This window comes from Lactuca serriola, chromosome 8 (assembly GCF_051521515.1).
Source record: "Lactuca serriola cultivar US96UC23 chromosome 8, Lser_US96UC23_V15, whole genome shotgun sequence".
In the NCBI taxonomy this organism is placed as follows: Eukaryota; Viridiplantae; Streptophyta; class Magnoliopsida; order Asterales; family Asteraceae; genus Lactuca; species Lactuca serriola.
In genome coordinates, this window is record NC_136415.1 from 44,518,519 (window position 1) to 44,537,603 (window position 19,085).

General features: G+C 33.3%; 3 protein-coding genes across 3 annotated transcripts; 2 read left to right on the forward strand and 1 right to left on the reverse strand.

Moving 5' to 3' along the window:
• The first annotated feature begins 5,485 nt into the window (after positions 1-5,485).
• Positions 5,486-7,403, forward strand: LOC145070494 (Peptidase S24/S26A/S26B/S26C family protein). The gene is made up of 8 exons (XM_079017437.1): positions 5,486-5,652; positions 6,200-6,312; positions 6,386-6,457; positions 6,595-6,630; positions 6,714-6,759; positions 6,899-6,986; positions 7,074-7,131; positions 7,228-7,403. Exons 1-8 carry the CDS (start codon positions 5,574-5,576, stop codon positions 7,276-7,278), a joined length of 543 nt encoding a protein of 180 aa, XP_078873563.1. The 5' UTR covers positions 5,486-5,573; the 3' UTR covers positions 7,279-7,403.
• Positions 7,404-8,775: 1,372 nt separating this feature from the next.
• Positions 8,776-10,632, forward strand: LOC145071116 (protein S-acyltransferase 11-like). The gene is made up of 4 exons (XM_079018027.1): positions 8,776-9,048; positions 9,420-9,645; positions 9,712-10,010; positions 10,087-10,632. Exons 1-4 carry the CDS (start codon positions 8,917-8,919, stop codon positions 10,570-10,572), a joined length of 1,143 nt encoding a protein of 380 aa, XP_078874153.1. The 5' UTR covers positions 8,776-8,916; the 3' UTR covers positions 10,573-10,632.
• A 3,546-nt stretch (positions 10,633-14,178) lies between these two features.
• Positions 14,179-17,841, reverse strand: LOC145070887 (delta(24)-sterol reductase-like). The gene is made up of 3 exons (XM_079017844.1): positions 17,687-17,841; positions 15,405-16,671; positions 14,179-14,818 (listed from the first exon to the last, which is right to left on the reverse strand). Exons 2-3 carry the CDS (start codon positions 16,650-16,652, stop codon positions 14,366-14,368), a joined length of 1,701 nt encoding a protein of 566 aa, XP_078873970.1. The 5' UTR covers positions 16,653-16,671; positions 17,687-17,841; the 3' UTR covers positions 14,179-14,365.
• Between the last annotated feature and the right edge of the window lie 1,244 nt (positions 17,842-19,085).

The window sequence follows — 19,085 nt, forward strand, 5'->3', positions numbered from 1 at the left end:
TACCCGATTGTACTTCAGTACCGCTTATCACCCACAGACAAACGGCAGAGTGAGCTGATGATTCAGATGCTCGAGGACATGTTGTGTGCATGTGTTATGGACTTCGGTGGAAGTTGGGACACTTATTTTCCCTTGGTTGAGTTTTCATACAACAACAACCATCATTCCAGTATTGGTATGCCTCCATTTGAGCTCTTATATAGGAGGAGGTGTCAGAACCCCATCTGTTGGGGAGAAGTAGGTCAAAGAGTGGCGGGGGCACTGAGATAGTGCTCAAGATGACAGAGAAGATCCAGCAAGTCGGAAAGAGATTATTGACGGCCTAAAGAAAAGAGTTACGCCGACTGGCGCCGTTCAGAGCTAGAGTTTCAGGTCGGAGATTTTGTCCTCCTGAAGGTATCCCCATGCAAAGGGGTTATCCGATTCAGGAAACGGGGCAAGATGGGCCCTAGATACATTGGTCCTTTCAGGGTGATTGCACGAGTGGGTAAGGTAGCTTATAGATTGGAGCTGCCTGCAGAGTTGAGCCAGATTCGCAATGCCTTCCATGTGTCCTAGCTGAAGAAGTGTGTAGCCGATGAGACGACAGTGGTTCCTTAAGAGGACATTCAGGTTGATGAAAGCCTGAACTACATTGAGTGGCCGATAGCGATCTTGGATAGGAAGGTGAAGGTCTTAAGGAACAAAGAGGTGCCCTTGGTTCAGGTTCAGTGGCAATATCGGAAGGCATCCAAGTGGACTTAGGAGTCGGAGTCTGAGATACGGGAGCAGTACCCCAAGTTATTTCCAAAGGATGACTTCGAGGGAAAAGTTTAATTCTCGTGGGGGGGGGGGGATTGTAACATCCCGACTCCCAGGTATAATATTTAGTTAAATTATTTTCATATTTTCAGAGCAACTCGACAAGTTGGATGCCCCAACTCACCGAGTAGAGGAGTTAATTAGCCGCGTGATTCTAGAGTCTACTCGACAAGTTGGAGGACCCTAACTCGACGAGTAGGTGCTGAGTGAGAAAACCCTAATTTTCAGGGTTTGTGTCCTATTTAAAGGACCTTAAGCCCTCATTTCTGCCACCCTTGTCACCCTAATACCCTGTGAGAAACCCTAATTGTGTGTATTTTCTTATGATAGAGAAAGGAGCTAACTTTAGGTATTTTAGTGCATATTTCAAGGAGGATTAAAGAGATTCAGGCTATGGATCAAGAAGATGCTTTTAGATCAAGACTTTTTCTGTGCTAGCTTCAATTTGGAGGTAAAAAGCTACCATTTTAAGCAATCCTTTTGATAGATCTCCTTCTAGAGAGCTTTAGGGCTTTTTCCCCTTATCTTGTAGTTTTGAGTTGCTGGAGCTTGTCATGGAGTTGATACTCCAGATCTGGACAAAAGGAGGTCCCATGAGCCCAAATATCCAAGCTTTATCAAGCTTTGGACAAGTCTCTATGCATGGAACCTCTTATGGAGCTTGTTATGGCATTTTGAGCCCTAGATGCCATGCATGAACGTAAATCTTACAGCTTTACGTGATTAGTGAGCCTTAGAAGGTTAGATCCAGAGTATGAGACATCATTTCTACCTAAAAACGTCTGAATGAGGAAAGGGTCTGAAGAGACTCGACGGGTCGGTGAGCTGACTCGACGAGTCGGTTAGGGTTTCCCCCGAAATTTTGAGTTGGACTTTCACGTCATTTCATAGAAAAACGAAGGAACTCGACGAGTCGCATAGATGCACTCGATGAGTATAGTCAACATGGACTGTTGACTGGGGCGTTGACTTTCGTTGACTCTTAGGGTTTTGGTCAACTATGGACTTTAAAGACCAAGGATGTATAAAATGGTATTTTCACCATTTTTGAGTTTAATTGAGGGAGTTAGCTTAGCATATCAAATGGTTATTACAATTTGCTTATTAGATATAATTATATTATGTAGGCGGAGTCGAGACTGTTCGTGAGGTGCTAGATCTACTTGCTTACTTCTGAGGTGAGTCTTCTCACTATACTTACACGAGCGGTAATATTGAGTGACCGGAGGGTCTTATTGAGTTATCGACTAGAGGGTCTTATGTGTTTATATTGAGTTATGTGGTATTATGCATTCTGTCTTTGTGATATATGTTATGTTATTCTGTGCTTTACTGAGTAGGACCGGAGGGTCCAAACTGAGTTTTGAGCCCGAAGGGTCTTCACTGAGATACAAGACCGGAGGGTCCAACCCGAGTTGTGAGACCGGAGGGTACACACCGAGCCGTGAGACCGTAGGGTCCTCACCGAGACGCATGACCGGAGGGTCCATGCCGAGCTATAGCCATGAGAGGCTTATTATTTGTCTATATGGTATTTTTGGGAATTCACTAAGCTTCATGCTTACCGTGTTGTGTCTTATGTGTTTCAGGTAGTTCTCAGGATCGCGTGAAGGCACCGACTTGATTGTACACATCTGTTTGAGACTATATTTGAGTATTTTGGGATACTATTATTTATTTTGTAGATTTGTGTTTGACATTTGAGACACTTGTGGTTTTGAGTAACATGACATGAGTTTTTATGTGTTTTGAAAATGAAAAAAAAAATTGTTTGAAAATTTACGGTGTTACAAGACGAGCATAAATTGGATGAAATGCACGAAAAATGAATAACAACTATGTTAAATAGATACATAAAATGGACTAAAAGGTGTGCAAAAAGGTGCACAAAATACACCAGAGAATGTTATTATACTTAAATTATTTATTATGGTTAAGTGGGGGGTTTACGACGGAACGGTGATAGGTTGGGAGCCGATAGACCCATGTTGACAACGAAATGGTAGGTAGGTCATAAGTTTAAATACACATAAACTCGTATTGACGGCATAATGACAGGTAGGTCGTAAGTCTAGACACACATATTATTGGTGGATTGGTGAAAAGTCGTGAGCCAATCGGTGGATTGGCCAAATGTCGTGAGTCATTGATTATATGCACGTATATGTATTGTAATGTATGGTATTTTTGGAAACTCACTAAGCTTCATGCTTACGTAATTTATTATAAATGTTTTCAGGTACTTCTTTGAGTCGTGAGAAAGAAAAGGCTTGACTGTACCCGCATGCATTGACATCATGCATTCCACAAAAGTTAATTATACTTTGATTTGAATAAAAAAATTATGGTAAAAATCAAGACGTTACAAGTTTGTTACAACTTTTTAACTTATCATCTAACTACTACATATCAAAATGTTTTTTATAATTGTATTAAATATTACTTTAATATTAAAATTCTCTAGCTTTCAACTAATTAATTATTATAACTCAAAAGTTTTTGTAACTTATGATATATTAATCGGTTGTTTTAATATATATATATATATATATATATATATATATATTATGAATCTAGATTATATTATTAGGATTTCAAGAATAAAAATATGGAAAAAAAAGCTAAGAAGACATAAAGTTCTATTTCATGGAATAAAACATGAGCAATAATATGATTGTTTGATAGACATTTTCATCAAATATATTATTATTATTACGTCTTGCGTTCTATTTTTTCTCATGTTAAACTTTTTTTGTTTTTCACTTATTGTTTTCTATTATTAGAGTTTATGTTTTTTTTTGTCATTTTAATATTGTTTCTTAATTCTCTATCGTCTAATTAAAACTTATTGTTTGTTGTTGTTTCGATTATTAAAATTTATTCTTTTGTTTTTCATTTTAATAATGTTCTTAATTTTCTAATTTACACTTGAAACTTATTTTTTGTTGTTGTTTTATGATTTATCAATAAAACTAACATCCGAAATAATTAAAATGTTTGCTAGAAAGTGATGGATAACATTAATAACATATAAGGAGTAACTAAATATTAGTATGAAACAACTTGATGAAATGATTAGTACAAAAACTTGTTAATTCTAAATTCATAACAAAGATATAAAATATTCTAATAACATATATGTATCAATAATATAATTATATTATTGTAATCAACACAATATATTTCTCATAATTTTAATCGTCATAGTTTTATTTATGAGCAACGCACGAGTTTTCGTCTTATAATTAAATAAAAGACAACTAGTAAAATACAAATACATATGAGCACCATTTAATCAATAGCAATCATGTAGGCTTCTTTGATATTTTATTTTTATGTATTTGTACTCACTTGAAAAGTATATGAAATCCAAATCCCCTATTTTTAACTACTATAAGTAATTAAAATATATTAATTAACAATAGACCACAAATTGATCAAATAGAACACTCTTAGGGATCAAATATGACCTTATATTTCATCATCAATACTTATGATCACAATACAATGAGTGAGAAGACAGACGGATAACAAGCTACATCGTTAAACCTTTTCGGATGATAAAGTCAATTATTTTAAGAATTATATCCATAGATCTACTGGATATAAAATGTCATCCTAGAAACTACAATGAAAAGGTTATAATATTGAAAAACACTGTCGCGAAGGCATGATGTCATAAATTAAATTTTTTCGGATGATAAAGTCAATTATTTTCAGAATTTCATCCATAGATCTACTGGATATAAAATGTCATCCTAGAAACTACAACTAAAAGGTTATAATATTGAAAAACACTGTCACGAGTGCATGATGTCATAAACTTACAAGATGATCGATTAAACTTGAAATTACAACACAAGTACACATTTGAAAGTGAAAACGATGATTTGTCATGATGTCGTGAACTTCCAAGGTAATTAAACTTGAAATTGCAACACAAGTACATTTGAAAGAGAAAATTATGATGAAATGGAGTAGCATCTGACTTAAGACTTTAACTCCTAAAAAAACAAAACAAAGAACCTTTGAGTGGCATGAACTTGAAAATACATCTATGAAACCCTCAACTTTATTGTTTGCTAGCAATGCATTTAAAAATATCTAACTTCAAGAATTATATCCTAATCAATATTTTGGATACTATTTTTCGATATTTTTAGGTAGTTCGACTATTTGAAAATCCAAAATATATAGCTTTTATCCTATAGTTTTGTGGTTATTCAACAATTGAAATAAACAGATATACTTAATGAAGATACGTTATGATCGGAAAATATTATGAAACATACATAATCTGATCAAAATCAAAGTGTTCAAAACTTATAAGAATAGTCTATTTTTTCTGAATGATATAAAAATATTTTATCTAATTTTTTACAAGAAACCGGTTAAAAAAAATAACATCACCTGAAAAGTAAAACATAAAAAGGGTTTGTAAGCCAAACAATCAAATCTAATCTTACATTTTTAAGCAAGTAATACTATGGAAAAAGGTCTTTTCTTTTCCACTTTTACGAAGCTTTGTAAAAAAAAAAAAAAAAAAAAAAACATTAATTTGAATGATTTTTGTGTCTAAAACTGTACGAGCTTAAAATTAAAATAACAATATTACAACTTGACATATAGTTCAGGGACCATTGTTGTTAACACACAAACATGCTTTATTTGTGCAACGGATGAGCAAATTAGGGCAAAATTACTTGAAAAACACTCCCATCCTCCGATTCGAGGCTACACACAGAGAGAAAAATAAGGAGTGAGCGAGAAAGATGGGGTGGATCGGGGAGCAAATCGATTCGGTGAAATCTATGCAGTTCAGGCAGCTCCTCACGCAAGCAGTTAGCCTTGGTTCATGATTCTTCTTTCTAAAATTCATTTTCATTTCTTAAGTTAGAAATTGAATAAGTTACATTGTCGTTTGCTTCACTTTGTTAGTGGAATTTCCTTTGATCGATGCGATTCAACGCAAATTTGATATCAATTTCTAGATCTTCATTAGTTCTTCAAACTAGGGCATTTTTTTCAACAATTGAATTGTAAAGCGTCTATTAAATGTTTAGATGTATGTGCATTTTACACATCGTAATTGGATCTTGTTGCGCGATGAAACGTTTGGTTCCTTATTAGCACCGTTCTAGAATCAATTTTGAAGTATGAGTTAGTTTTGCATCTGTCACTGCTACACGATCGACGCATGTAGTCTTTAGTCACCATGCATTCCTTTTGTTGGTATAGAGTGTTTGGAATGCAAAAAGAATTGCCATTGATGATCACCTATAACTATCATAAATCAGTGTTGTAGCAACCTAACACATGTGCAGCCTTTATTTATATATTTTTAATTCTTGGATCACGATGATATCCTGAATGTTGGGTCTTTCATTATCTTCTCCAGGTATGATTGTTACATCAGCATTAATAATATGGAAAGGGCTGATGTGCATAACTGGAAGTGAATCACCTGTTGTTGTTGTGCTTTCTGGAAGTATGGAACCTGGTTTCAAAAGAGTAAGTGACACAAGTAAATAACTTGTTGGCATGTAAATATGTTCTACTTCTAACCTTTTCAAATGTCTTGTAGGGTGATATTCTGTTTCTCCATATGAGTAAGGAACCAATCCGTGCTGGAGAAATCGTGGTGTTCAATGTTGATGTATGCTTCTTAATTATGTCACTTTTTGTTATTTATGTGACTCTAGTAGAACCTATCTTTCAGTTACTGATTCGATAGTGTCTTGAAAGCATACAATTTACAACCTGACTTAACTATCTCTTGTTGGTTATATACAGGGACGTGAAATTCCAATAGTACATCGAGTTATTAAGGTATGTGTATGCAATGATATTGATGATCTCCAATGATATTTCTGAATGTAATATCTAACTACTAATATATATATTTTATGTAGGTTCATGAACGTGAAGGTAGTGGAGAAGTTGATGTCCTCACAAAAGGTACTTTGTAGTTTGTATATTCTACTCATAAGTATTGATTTTACAGTTGCAAGTATTACAAGCAAAGTGTCATTTAATCAATCTGAATCACACTACTTGCTTATCAACTTATCATCCAATGGCAATTCTGTAATTTCAGGAGACAACAATTTTGGAGATGATAGGCTTCTGTATGCTGAAGGCCAGATGTGGTTGCAAAGACATCATATTATGGGGAGAGCTGTTGGGTAAATATAAAACTTTTAACTTTTTGTTTACTCAACCCCAAATACTTAAAACCTTTATAAAATACATGAATTTGGTGCTTTTTGCAGTTTTTTGCCTTATGTGGGTTGGGTGACAATTATAATGACAGAACAGCCCATCATCAAGGTTCGATTTAATACATGGATCTGTATATTTTGGCATTCTTTTTGGAGTGTAAACAAGATTTTTACTGATTTATTTATTTATTTATTTTGTATGCAGTATATTCTAATAGGTGCTCTGGGGCTGCTTGTAATAACCTCTAAAGAGTAGTAGCAAAGGGTTAAAGGTTGTTTGACCATGTTTGTAGACCAGTATTTTTATGATTTGTGGACAGATATAGCTTCAATATAAACTATTTTACCCTATTACAACTAAGGGGGTGATTGTTGATTCAACTCATACAACGATATGCTTCTAGAATCCTTCAAATTATAAACAGAATCAAAGTTTCAGATAAAACTTAATTTGATTTTGATTTTTTGTTTAAATTTATCATCTTATACTAAAAGGAGACAATTTATAACATGTTTCGACTTTCTTATCGATCAAAAGTCATAGCTCCAATAACGATGGTTCATTTCATGAAATAAAAAAGCCAATGTGGACTCAAATATTTTATTACATGTTTCCACTTTTAAAGATCCTGATATATAAATTTTGGAATTTTTATACTATGGCTGTTGTGATTTGAACCTTTAACTGATTATGGATGTGTGACGCTGCTGCTTCTGATTAAAATATGGGAGAGCATTAGTAAATGAATAGAGTCAAGTTTAAACGAGAACTCAAATATTTTATGAAAATCCAAGAAATCGATCATGGCCTTTGGATTAAACTCATCTAATGGCCGTGATTTGTAGGGACCCGTCATTTTATAGCACTCTAACCATTTTGTAAGCGTCTATAAATCACAACCGTCAGATGAGAGTTTGGATGATATTGATCCAAGGGCCGTGACAAGTCCTCTACTTGTGAATGATAAAATGTTTTGATTAAGGCTATGTTTGGCGTACTAACTGAAAAATTATATGTTAGTTGAAAAGCTAGCTGTTAAAAGCTAACTAATAGCTGAAAAACTAGCCGATGAAAAATGATGTTTGTTAAAATTATCTGAAATATATAAAATTAAATAAAATGGCATTTAAGAGAATATGTTTCTGGATTAATTAATTAAGAAGTATATTTTGAAAATTTTAAAAAACTAGTCTAAGGGGGTGTTTGGATTAACTTATTAGCTTATTGCTTATTTGTGCTGGGAATAAGCAATAAGCAATAAGCATGAGGAGAGATGTTTATTAAAATTAGCTTATTTAACTTAATAAGTTGGATTTTATCCAAACACTCAAATTAACTTATTGTGAGAATAAGCAATAAGCATCTCTTTTTTTCATATCTAAACACCCCTTAAGTAGCTTTTTAAAAAGCTAGCTTATAATTTACTTTTTAACTTGCTAAACTCGATAACATAAACAAAAAACTTGAAAAATAAGATAGTTTATTAGTTACTTGTGATGTGCCAAACTCAACCTAAAATGTTATAAGAATTTGAAAAAGGATTACAAGTAAAGAAAAAATGCTTATGCACTTAACAATTTATTTCATGACTTGCTTTTGAGGGACCTAAACCGAGTAAGAATAAATCGATCTGGACCAATAATACGAAAAATAAGAATTCAATGGACTAAACTTTACATTGATATATAGTCTAGGGACGAAATTTATAGTTTACTCAAACAGTAAATCATCCCCCTATAACTTGGAATGATTCTTTATGATTGGATTTGGAGGCAAGGCGTTTAATTTTCCGGAGTGCTTATGATCTGATCAGATGGAGAGAGTGATCTCTTTCCTGATGATCTGAATCCGAGGAACGGAATTCTCCTCAAATTGGAAATCTGTGTATTTCTGATGGATTTCACGGATTCTTCCACCACCTCCACCACAACTATTCCACGGCCACCGCCAGCGCCAGCGCCAGCGGCATCGTCTGAATCATCCCTTCTTCTATCCGACTCCACTCTCCAAAATGCTTCCTCACGGGTACTCTCCGCCTCATATTATTACAATGCAATTGATGACATAGATCAATCCTTTTTCTCATCATTCCGAATTTTGATGCGGGTTACATATTCGATAAATCTTTGTTTTCGTTTATTTATATTGCATTTAGTCGATGAGGAGGAAAGTTGTGCAACATTCATTGTAATCGTTGTTATCATCTATTCATGTTTATTAATTGAAACATAAATTCGATGATACATGAGGAATCTTCAACAACAGTTGTATTCTAAGTTTGTTCTTCAATTACCTTCTCCAGCTGCTTACCCTAATCTACTTTTATTCTTCATCATTCTCCTATAATTACTACTTGTATACATTTTCGTTTGCTTATCAATTTGCACCTTTTGTAGGAAGATCATTATGTAGCATCCATAACAGAAGAACATGAAGTAACCTGCTGGGGATGTGGATTATGCCTTATTCTTTCACCCTATACTCCCATTTTCAAGTGTGGTTGGTGTGGAGCCATATCCGATCACAAAGCAATCAAAAAGGACAACAAGTACATTTGGTGGATACGTTTGAGAGACAGATGCCTTCTCTGTGTTCTCATACTATTCATGTTCTTCATTATAGGTAAAACTCCATAGTCCATACCCTTAATTCATTACTTAACTTACAAACTAATCTGATTACACACAGGTGGTGGTATCTGGGCTATATATCCTGTAATCTTCTCTAAAAGTTACCTTTTTGGCATACTCCATATGACTATAGCAGTTCTTTTATCAATCACCACAATTACCACTTTTGCCCTTTCTGCATTCCGGTCTCCTGGTACACCCCCTCTCATCCCCTGGGGTAGCTACCCTGCAGTTGGAAAAAATGGTCTTGCAGGTTACACCTTTTGTAAATACTGTTCAAAGCCAAAATCCCCTAATTCTCACCATTGTCGATCTTGTGGCATGTGTGTGTTAGACATGGATCATCATTGTCCCTTTGTAAGTTTCATCTTAATCCACATACATACATACATACATACATACATGAGGTGTTACTAAATGATAAAAATTACAGATTGGGAATTGTGTGGGAGCTGGAAATCACCGTGTGTTCATCTATTTCTTGATCTCATCAGTGATAAGTAGTTTCTATGTCTCTCTGATATCTTCATTCACTGCTTTTTGTATATTGCCACCTGTGAGACACATACCTATGGCTGCTTTGAGTGGGCCCGGTGACTACATGTTGATTGTTGCATGGGTTAAGGAAGTTGGGTTTTCGTTTTATGAGTCTGTGGAGTCGTTATCAGTGAGGGGTATTGTTGTCATTTATCTTTGTGTTGCAAGTGTTGCAGTGGAAATAGGGTTGAGTGTGCTTTTGTGGCAGCAGTTGTCTTACATTTATCAAGGGAAAACGTATTTAAGCTATTTGAGTTCTCGTGGGACAAATCGAACGAGTAAAAAAGATTGTCAGAATTTTGTGAGGTTCTTTGGGTGCCCCTATTCAGCGACTAGATGTCTGTTAGGTTCTTGGAATTCTAGAAAGACTCACAAGAAGTGATCACTTGATATGATGTAAAAGTACAAAAGTTTTTGACTGATGAAAGAGATGAATTATTCATGTCTTCTTTTCAATTTCTTTTTAGGTTTTTATAAATAATGATTAAAAGATATAGCAATTTAATATGAATAATACTAATGCATTTAATAATCTAGATAGACATTGCATTTGAATTACTAAGTTGTTGTTATGAAGTAAACAATACAATTATACTTCAATATTAATATATATACATTACTAATGTATGAGTATATGTATAATATAATTTATAAAAAAATATATATTTATTACACAATATGTTATATAATTGTATAGCAATATAATTGAATAATATAATGCAACATTACTTTCAATATCTTGATTCTTGAATGGAATCACTTGCAAAGCTCATGGTTGCCCTAAGTTCGCTTATGAAAAGGTAGTTGCTCCAACTATATATCAGTTAAGAAAAATGTAAATTGAAAAGAAAAGAAAACGAGTTATAAATGGGTAGTAAACCGTTGGTTTAAAAATTTTGATTTGTTGAAGTCACCAAGGATAAAAAAAAATTAAAATAAAATAAAATAAAATTGCAACAACTGAATTATATCCCCATTATTATACTAGTAAAAGCTAGAAAATATATCAAAAATTACAAATCATTAATAGCCAATATCAGTCTGGTTTTGTAACCATCCGATTTGATTGATTTTCATTTTGGTTTCTTTATTGAAAATCCAAAAATATCACTGGACAATATTTCTATCAAAAGGACCTCTTTTATTGGTTCTTGTAACTTAAAAATGATAATTCCTATTACTCCAAAGCACCCTCATGGTCGTTTGGATGACCGCTTTAAGGCAACGTTTTTTTATAACGAAAGTCATTCGAAAATAGAAATTAAAAGAGTAAATTACTGAAATCGTCCTTATGGTTTGGTCAAAATTTCACGTTTGGTCCCTAACTTTTTTTTTTGCACTCGGATCGTCCCTGTGGTTTGCTTTTGTTGCGTTTTTCATCCCTATGGTTTGGTAAAAGTTACATGTTTGATCCCTAACTTTATGTATGTAAGGGACGAAAAATGCAACAAAATCAAACCACAGGGACGAAAAACGCAACAAAATCAAACCATAGGGAGGATCCAAGTGCAAACAAAAAGTTAGAGACCAAACGTGCAATTTTGACTAAACCACAGGGACGATTTCAATAATTTACTCAAATTAAAATGACAAGAGAAAAATAAGTGATTCACCATCAACATTTGAGAATCTCCCTACCTAATAAAAAAGTAGCACATTTATCACGTGTTCACGTGTCAATCAATTAGAGTTTCACATTAATTATTTGCCACTTGTCATTCTAAGGTTTTTCCTCATTAATTAAATTTTCACTAATTCACTCCTCCATTTTACACATATCAAACATGTCAACAAAAAATTTATTTGTAATATCTATTTTCTAATTTATTAAATTATTAATTTTTTTATTATTGCTCAATAATTACCTTATAAATTAATTAAAATTATTTTTACTTTTCTAATCCGTGGTGCCCACGGTTATAAACAAGACAAAGAATGGAATCAACATCAACTCCTCTTTTGTCCAACACACGAATCAAAGGGGTTCTCTAAGCTAAAAAAGAAAAAATCATTTAAGAAATCAATAGATTCCATTCACTTAAATTTGTAGGTATGGATCACACTGTCTACATTTTTTTTTTCACATCACATGCGATGTAATTCTCCATACTACTCTATTTTTGGTAAGAATTTTTTGCCACAAACCAAACATTTTAATTTTCATGTCATATTTTTGTCCCTTTTTTCTTTTTTTAATAAATAACTCAAATGATTTTGTAAAACATAACATTTAAGTAATTTGCGGTGAACCCAAGTAAATTAAAATAAGACTCATATTGAACAAATCCCACGGAGGAGGACATGTTTGAGTGTGGGTTTCGGTTTGGTGGAGGGTGTTTGTGTTTTGATTCATTGTTTTAGTTTGTGTAATTGTGTAACAGAAAGAAAATTGTGAAACGATGTAAATAATGATATATTTGCATGTATTTATAGGTTTAAAAAATAAGTAAAATAATTTATTTTAAAAAACTTAATTTTCAACGGTCAAAATGACTAAAAGTGACTGTTGCCTTCTTTTCCACTGACGCCCTACGTTGTATTTTCGACAAAAATCGACGGATGGTGGGCCTGGGGAGGTATTCTTGGTGTGGCCACAACGTCGTGGAGGTGTCACCTAAGCTCCCTCCATGGCGTTTAGATCCATACTAGGTAGCCTTAAAGCACTGGCGGAACTGTGTGGTTCCTGGGGGTTCCAGGTCACTACTCTGTTTCAGCCTGTCAATGTAAAAAAAATGGTTTTTCTATTAAGATGCAACAGACTGTATATATAAGTGCAACTACTATTTTATTTGTGCCACTAGTACCGAAAGATTTTGCGTCTGCAACTGCCTTAAAGAATCAATAGGTTCTTTAAGTATGATATCGACACTTTACATCCCTTAAGGGTGGATGGTATGGCAAGAAAGATGGGAGGTATCGTCGGTACCTCCAATATGACGATTCTAAGAAGTAGGAGGTATCGTGGTTTATTTTCAAAGAAGCTAAACTAATTCTCTCTCTCTCTCTCTCTCTCTCTCATTTTTTCTATGTTTTGATTACTTGTACATCATGCATAAAAGCTTGTACCAAACATGTTTTTATATGTTTAATTTGTTTTTTGTATTTATTTTAAAATAAAAAAGTTAAGTGTGTTAAGAATAGTGTTGTAAAATTCGCCGAGTTTGCCGATTACTCGTTTGAGTACTCGCTATTCAACCCATTACCGAGGCGGGTATTGAAGCAAGCAGTGTCGTAAAACTCGGTCAACTCGGTGATTAATATATATAATTTACTTAATGATTTATTATTTAACACACACATGTAATTATTAGTACATATATATTTTTTAAATTTTCAATTATTATTTACGAAGTGAGACAATTGTGTCTTTTTCATTTTTTGTGTATTTATATGTATCTAATTTTCTTATATATTTCAACCAATTTATTGTTTTAACTTATGATTTTGATATATATAATTTCTCTATTTTTGTACGTGTATTACCAAATCCGAGTACTTCCGATTACTCGTTACTCAGTAGTCGGCTGAACAGATGCCGAATAACGAATTTTACAACTATAGTTGAGAAGACCGGTATAAGATGAGTTTTCATTTGTGAGATGTGTAGGTGGAAGAAAAAAAATAAATAATATGTAAAATGGATTGTAAACTCTTGATCCCATGGCTTTTCATTTTCTCTTCCAAACCGAAAAATGTCACGCTTTTATTTTCCTTAATTTTTTTAAATATATTTTATACAAGTATTAATTTTTGTAAAGAATAAAAAACCATAAATTTTAATATATATTTTATAATTTTTTTAGTACATATATAATTTAATTACGTATTATAATAAAAAAGTGAAAAGTGAAAGAAAAGGAAAAAATAAATATCTTCTAGCCATTGGCCAATCAAAGAAGGAAAGAAAGTGTATGGTCTACCCTGGTGCAGTGAAAGGTAGACATCAGCAAACCCTTCCGCCTTCCGGCCTAATTCAATATGCAAATCCTTTTCTGAACTCAGTGGTGGGTCAAATTAACATTTAAATGGACCAAAAGATCCATTACAGAATCCAAATTACACCAAGATCCACAAGAACATTAACACCTAAAATCAACAAGAAGAAAACAACTACATCTGAAACAAGAACTTGAAACCCACATCAAAACAACACAAAAACAATCTCAAACCCTAATCTACTCCGCCTGCTCAACCTCCGCATACGGTGTCTCCAACTGAGCCTTCTCAGCCTCCTGAACCTCCTTCTCAGTCTTCTTACCTTTCTTACACTTGTAATACACACTCATGAAAGTCCCCACAGCTCCATACTTATTCCTACACTGCTCATACAGCCCTGCATCAAACATCCTCCAGAACTTCTTCTCATCAAGCTCAGAAACCGCGTATTGTGGCTGGAACCCATGGTTCTCAATCAACCAGCTCTCTAATCGGCTAACTGCATCAACCCCATCAAACACCTCACCCCTGAACACTGATGCTGGTGTGTAGTAGACTCCAATATCTGTGTACATTTGGGCATATGGGGTGTCACCTTGTCTGCGTTCTTGTTCGAACCCTGGCTCTGGGTATATCATTGTCTTGCATGGGAGCTTGTAGAGTCTGTGTGGGCACAGCCATAAGGGGTACACCTGTGTGTTTTATGGTGATTGATAGTTAGATACCCTTTGAAAGTTAACAATCTTTTTGGTGAAAATAATAATCTTTTTGTAGAAAGTAACAATCTTTTTGAGAAATTTACAGTATTTTTTGTATAAATCAACAATCTTTTGTGTAAAAAAGTTGACGTGCTTATGTAGAAATGACAATCTTTTGCTGAACAATAACAATCTTTCTGTAAAAGGGAGGATCTTTTGTCAAAATCAGCAATCTTTTTGAGAAAAATAATAATCTATTGGTGAAAAAGAACAATCTTTATGTAGAAAGTAACAATCTTTATGTAAAAGTTAACAATCTTTTGGTGAAAATAACAATCTTTTTGTGTAAATTAACAATCTTTTGGTGAAAATAACAATCTTTTTGTATAAATTAACAATCTTTTTGAGAAAAACAACAATCTTTTTGGAAAAATAAATAATCTTTTAGAGAAAAACAACAATCTTTTTGAGAAAAACAACAATCTTTTTAGGAAACAAACTTTTTTTTTTTTTTTTGAGAAAAACAACAATATTGTTTAAAAATTAACAATCTTTTTGTAAAAAAGATGTGTATTTGTACCTCCATCTCACGATCAACCCACTCAAGGGCATCAGGAACCTTGTAAAGAGGAACAAGCATATCTTGAATAACATGCATCTCATGATAATAATTCCTTATAGCTTCACCTTGTGTAGCCTTAAGAAGAGAAACCTTTGGTGGCATCAACCATCCAAGAGAATATCTAAACCACCATTGATCTGCAAACGGAAGAATAAGCTTCCCTTCCCAATACAAACACCTCGTGTGCCTATGATAATACTCTCTGGTTGGAATATACTCCACAAACTCCCCTTTCTTAAGTGCAGTTTGAGCATGCTGATAAAACCATGGCTTAAACCACCACCCAACACTATTAATCTTATTCCCTTTCATCTTTGCCTCTTCTTTTGACGCGTATACACCCGTCATACAAACCCCCTCATGAGGATTATAAATCATGGTTTCCACAAAGTCGGGAACCATTTCATTGTCCTCGTCACCAAACCCAGGGGCAAAAGAGTCAATATACCCTTTTGCAAGATCTCTCACGTTGCCTCTAACGGGTTTATACGTCAACTTCATGTACTCTTTAATCGGGATAAGTTTGATTTCAGCAGACATGAGAAACCCAAGAGTCCCTTGAGACCATGGAATTGCATAAAAAAGATCAGAATACTCATTATCTTTTGTTGCCCTAACAACTTTCCCATCTGCAAGACAAATCTCATATGCCACAACAGTATCAGAGAAAAGACCATATAAATGAGAGCTTCCTTCAATCCCATACCCGTTTATAAGCCCACCAACTGTCAAATCATCCAGCTCAGCAACAACAGCAAGTGCAAGATTCATGGGGACAGTAGCACGTGTGATTTGACCCATGTTGACCAAAGGCTCACATTTTGCAATCATTCTTTCTTGATCGATTTCAAGAATGTTGCGAAAAGCAGAAAGGTCAACTTCAAAATGTCTAGCACGTTTATAGTCAACATTCCTCATTCCAACTGCAATCCATGGCTTTCTTGCTGTGCATACAAGCCCATCTTTTGATGGGTTTCTTTCTTGGAGACGTTTCACAACTTTCTTGACATTTTCTTCATGTTCTTCTTGGCGTTTCTTGTAGGACTTCCAATTGGATCTTACATCTCCAAGATATGTGAGGAAGTAGAGAGTGAAAGAGATTGGGAGGACAACAAAGATGACAAGAATCCATCTAAATTGAACAAAATAATCCACCCACACTTTCTTCCTTTTGGGGCGCACTAATGGGGCCTCAAGATCCGCCATTTCAGGAAATGATGATCAACTGTAACATTAAAATAATCAAATGTTTCGCTTAGATCATCATAAAGAGCACAAAATTGGAAGATTTTTTTACTACTTTATGCAGCAATGTTTCAATTTGTTACCAATGTATGCATGCATCAATTGGTAAGAGATCCACTTTTGTTACATAAACCCAAACATGAATATCCAACTTGATGTTATGTAATGAAAGGGATACAGATAAGTAGATAATGAAAATTAAATAAAATAGGATGCAACAAATTGGTGTACTTTTAGTAATAAATTGAAACATTACTGTAATAATAAGAATAGAAATAGAAATAGCAATGATTCGAAATAAATTGGAACAATAAATACTGTACGGCAATATGAGAGTTTAAAGCATTTCAAGGAACAGGATAAATATCTTTATAAGATTTCCTCATTTCCCTTCTCACTCATCCACCCAAAAACATTCAAACAAATACTTCCAAAATCGCTGTAAAATGTAGATCCATGTATAGTAAACACAATTTATCAGAATTAGGGACCACAGAGAGAGGAGAAGGTGAGTTATTCACTCTACAAGCAAGCTCAAAAACATTCTTTTTAAAACCTCCAAATCAACAGGAAGTTTGCTCAAATTCGAAGTAATTAGTAACAATAGCATCAACATACGTAAGAAGCTTGTAATTGCTTGAATACCCTAAAACCCTAAAAGAATTGCACCCTTTCTAAGCCTTTCGTATTGTTAATCTGCAACGGATTCAATACAAAGGCGAAAGAAAAAAGTAGTTTCATATAAATGCATGCATAAACACTAAACGGATTTATCGACCTAGTAAACAGAATGTGCATAATGTCACTGGATCGAAAAACCCTTAAACGATAACACAAATTTCGAAGCAACAATGCGGTTTTAAACCATTAAAAGTTCACAGTCAAAACACAAATTTGAAGATCTTCACAATTGTGTGTGCATCTGTGCGTATGAATGGAATCATGAAACGAATAATGAGAGAGAGAGAGAGAGAGAGAGAGAGAGAGATGATTACCCAAACCCAAAGAATGAATCGGAAATGTAGGAGAGATCCGAACACTAAAAGGGTCGGATCTTGTTGGGGGTATGAGAAGAAAGGTTTTTCACTGCCAAGAAGCAGCAAGTGAAGCAGGGGCAACTTTGGAGAAGACGATGGATTATATTTTATAGCGAACTGATGGGCCGGTCATCACGTGACAAAAAATATCTAAAAATAAAAAAACAAACCTTCTGTTTTATTACCTAAAAAAATACAATAAGGCCAGTATGCACGTGACAATGACGTTAATTGTATTATTGATCCTTTTAATATTTATTTATTACCAAGATGTTGTTGATAAATCAATCAAGATTAAACACATTTTTATGTGGGAGAGACAATTGTGTGTCTATTTGGTGAAATATTGAATATTGTCTTCTTTATTTATCTATGTGAATGTGATATATTATATTATAAAAAAAGAATTTTAATATGTTTATTTTGATTTACTTGAAAATTTTAACATTAGATTTTGTTGTAAACATAAATCAAATATACCAAAAAACTTCTACATCAGCAGGTTTAAGTCCAGTCTAAATAAGAGTAATTTAACAGGAATAAGTTAGATTTAATGTTCCAACAAAAAAAATTAAATCAAGTCAAATATTAGAATGACTCTGATTAGGCATCAAATCAATATCATATGGTGTAAAAGGAAAAGTTATTTACTAAAATCTTCCTATTTTAATCTTTATTTTAATAAAAGAATAGTTTTATTCTTCTTTTGACATGTGTCACCATATTAGGTCTCATAATTAATGCATATTTTATTTTTCTTTTGTCATGTGTCACTCTATTATGTCTCCTAATTAATGCATGTCACTTGCTAACCTATTGAATCTCCATTTCAAATTTCAAATTTTAAATTTTCCACTCTAATTACATTAAATTAATAACATTAGAATGGAAATTAAATAAAATTAACACAAATTATAAAGTGATATAATTATACATATTAAAGTTTAATTTATTTAAAATAAGTGATTAATAATTTTGAGTTTTTAATATTAAAGTTTAATTAAGTTTGTAACCGTGGTTCCCACGGGTTATAAACTAGTAAAAGAATATATTTAATCTCATATTGACAAGTGTCATACAATTAGAACTCCTCATTAATGTTATATATCACTTATCATGCCACTTGTCAACCTATTAATTATCCATTTCAAATTTCAAATTTTAAATTTTCACTCTAATTACATTAAATTAAAATTGATTATGCATTTCAAATTTCAAATTTTCCCACTCTAATTATATTAAATTAATAATTTATTCTTCATTTTAAATTTTAATTTGCTCACTCTAATTATATTATATTAATAATATTAGATTGAAAAATAAAATAAAATAAATACATATTATAAGATGATATAAC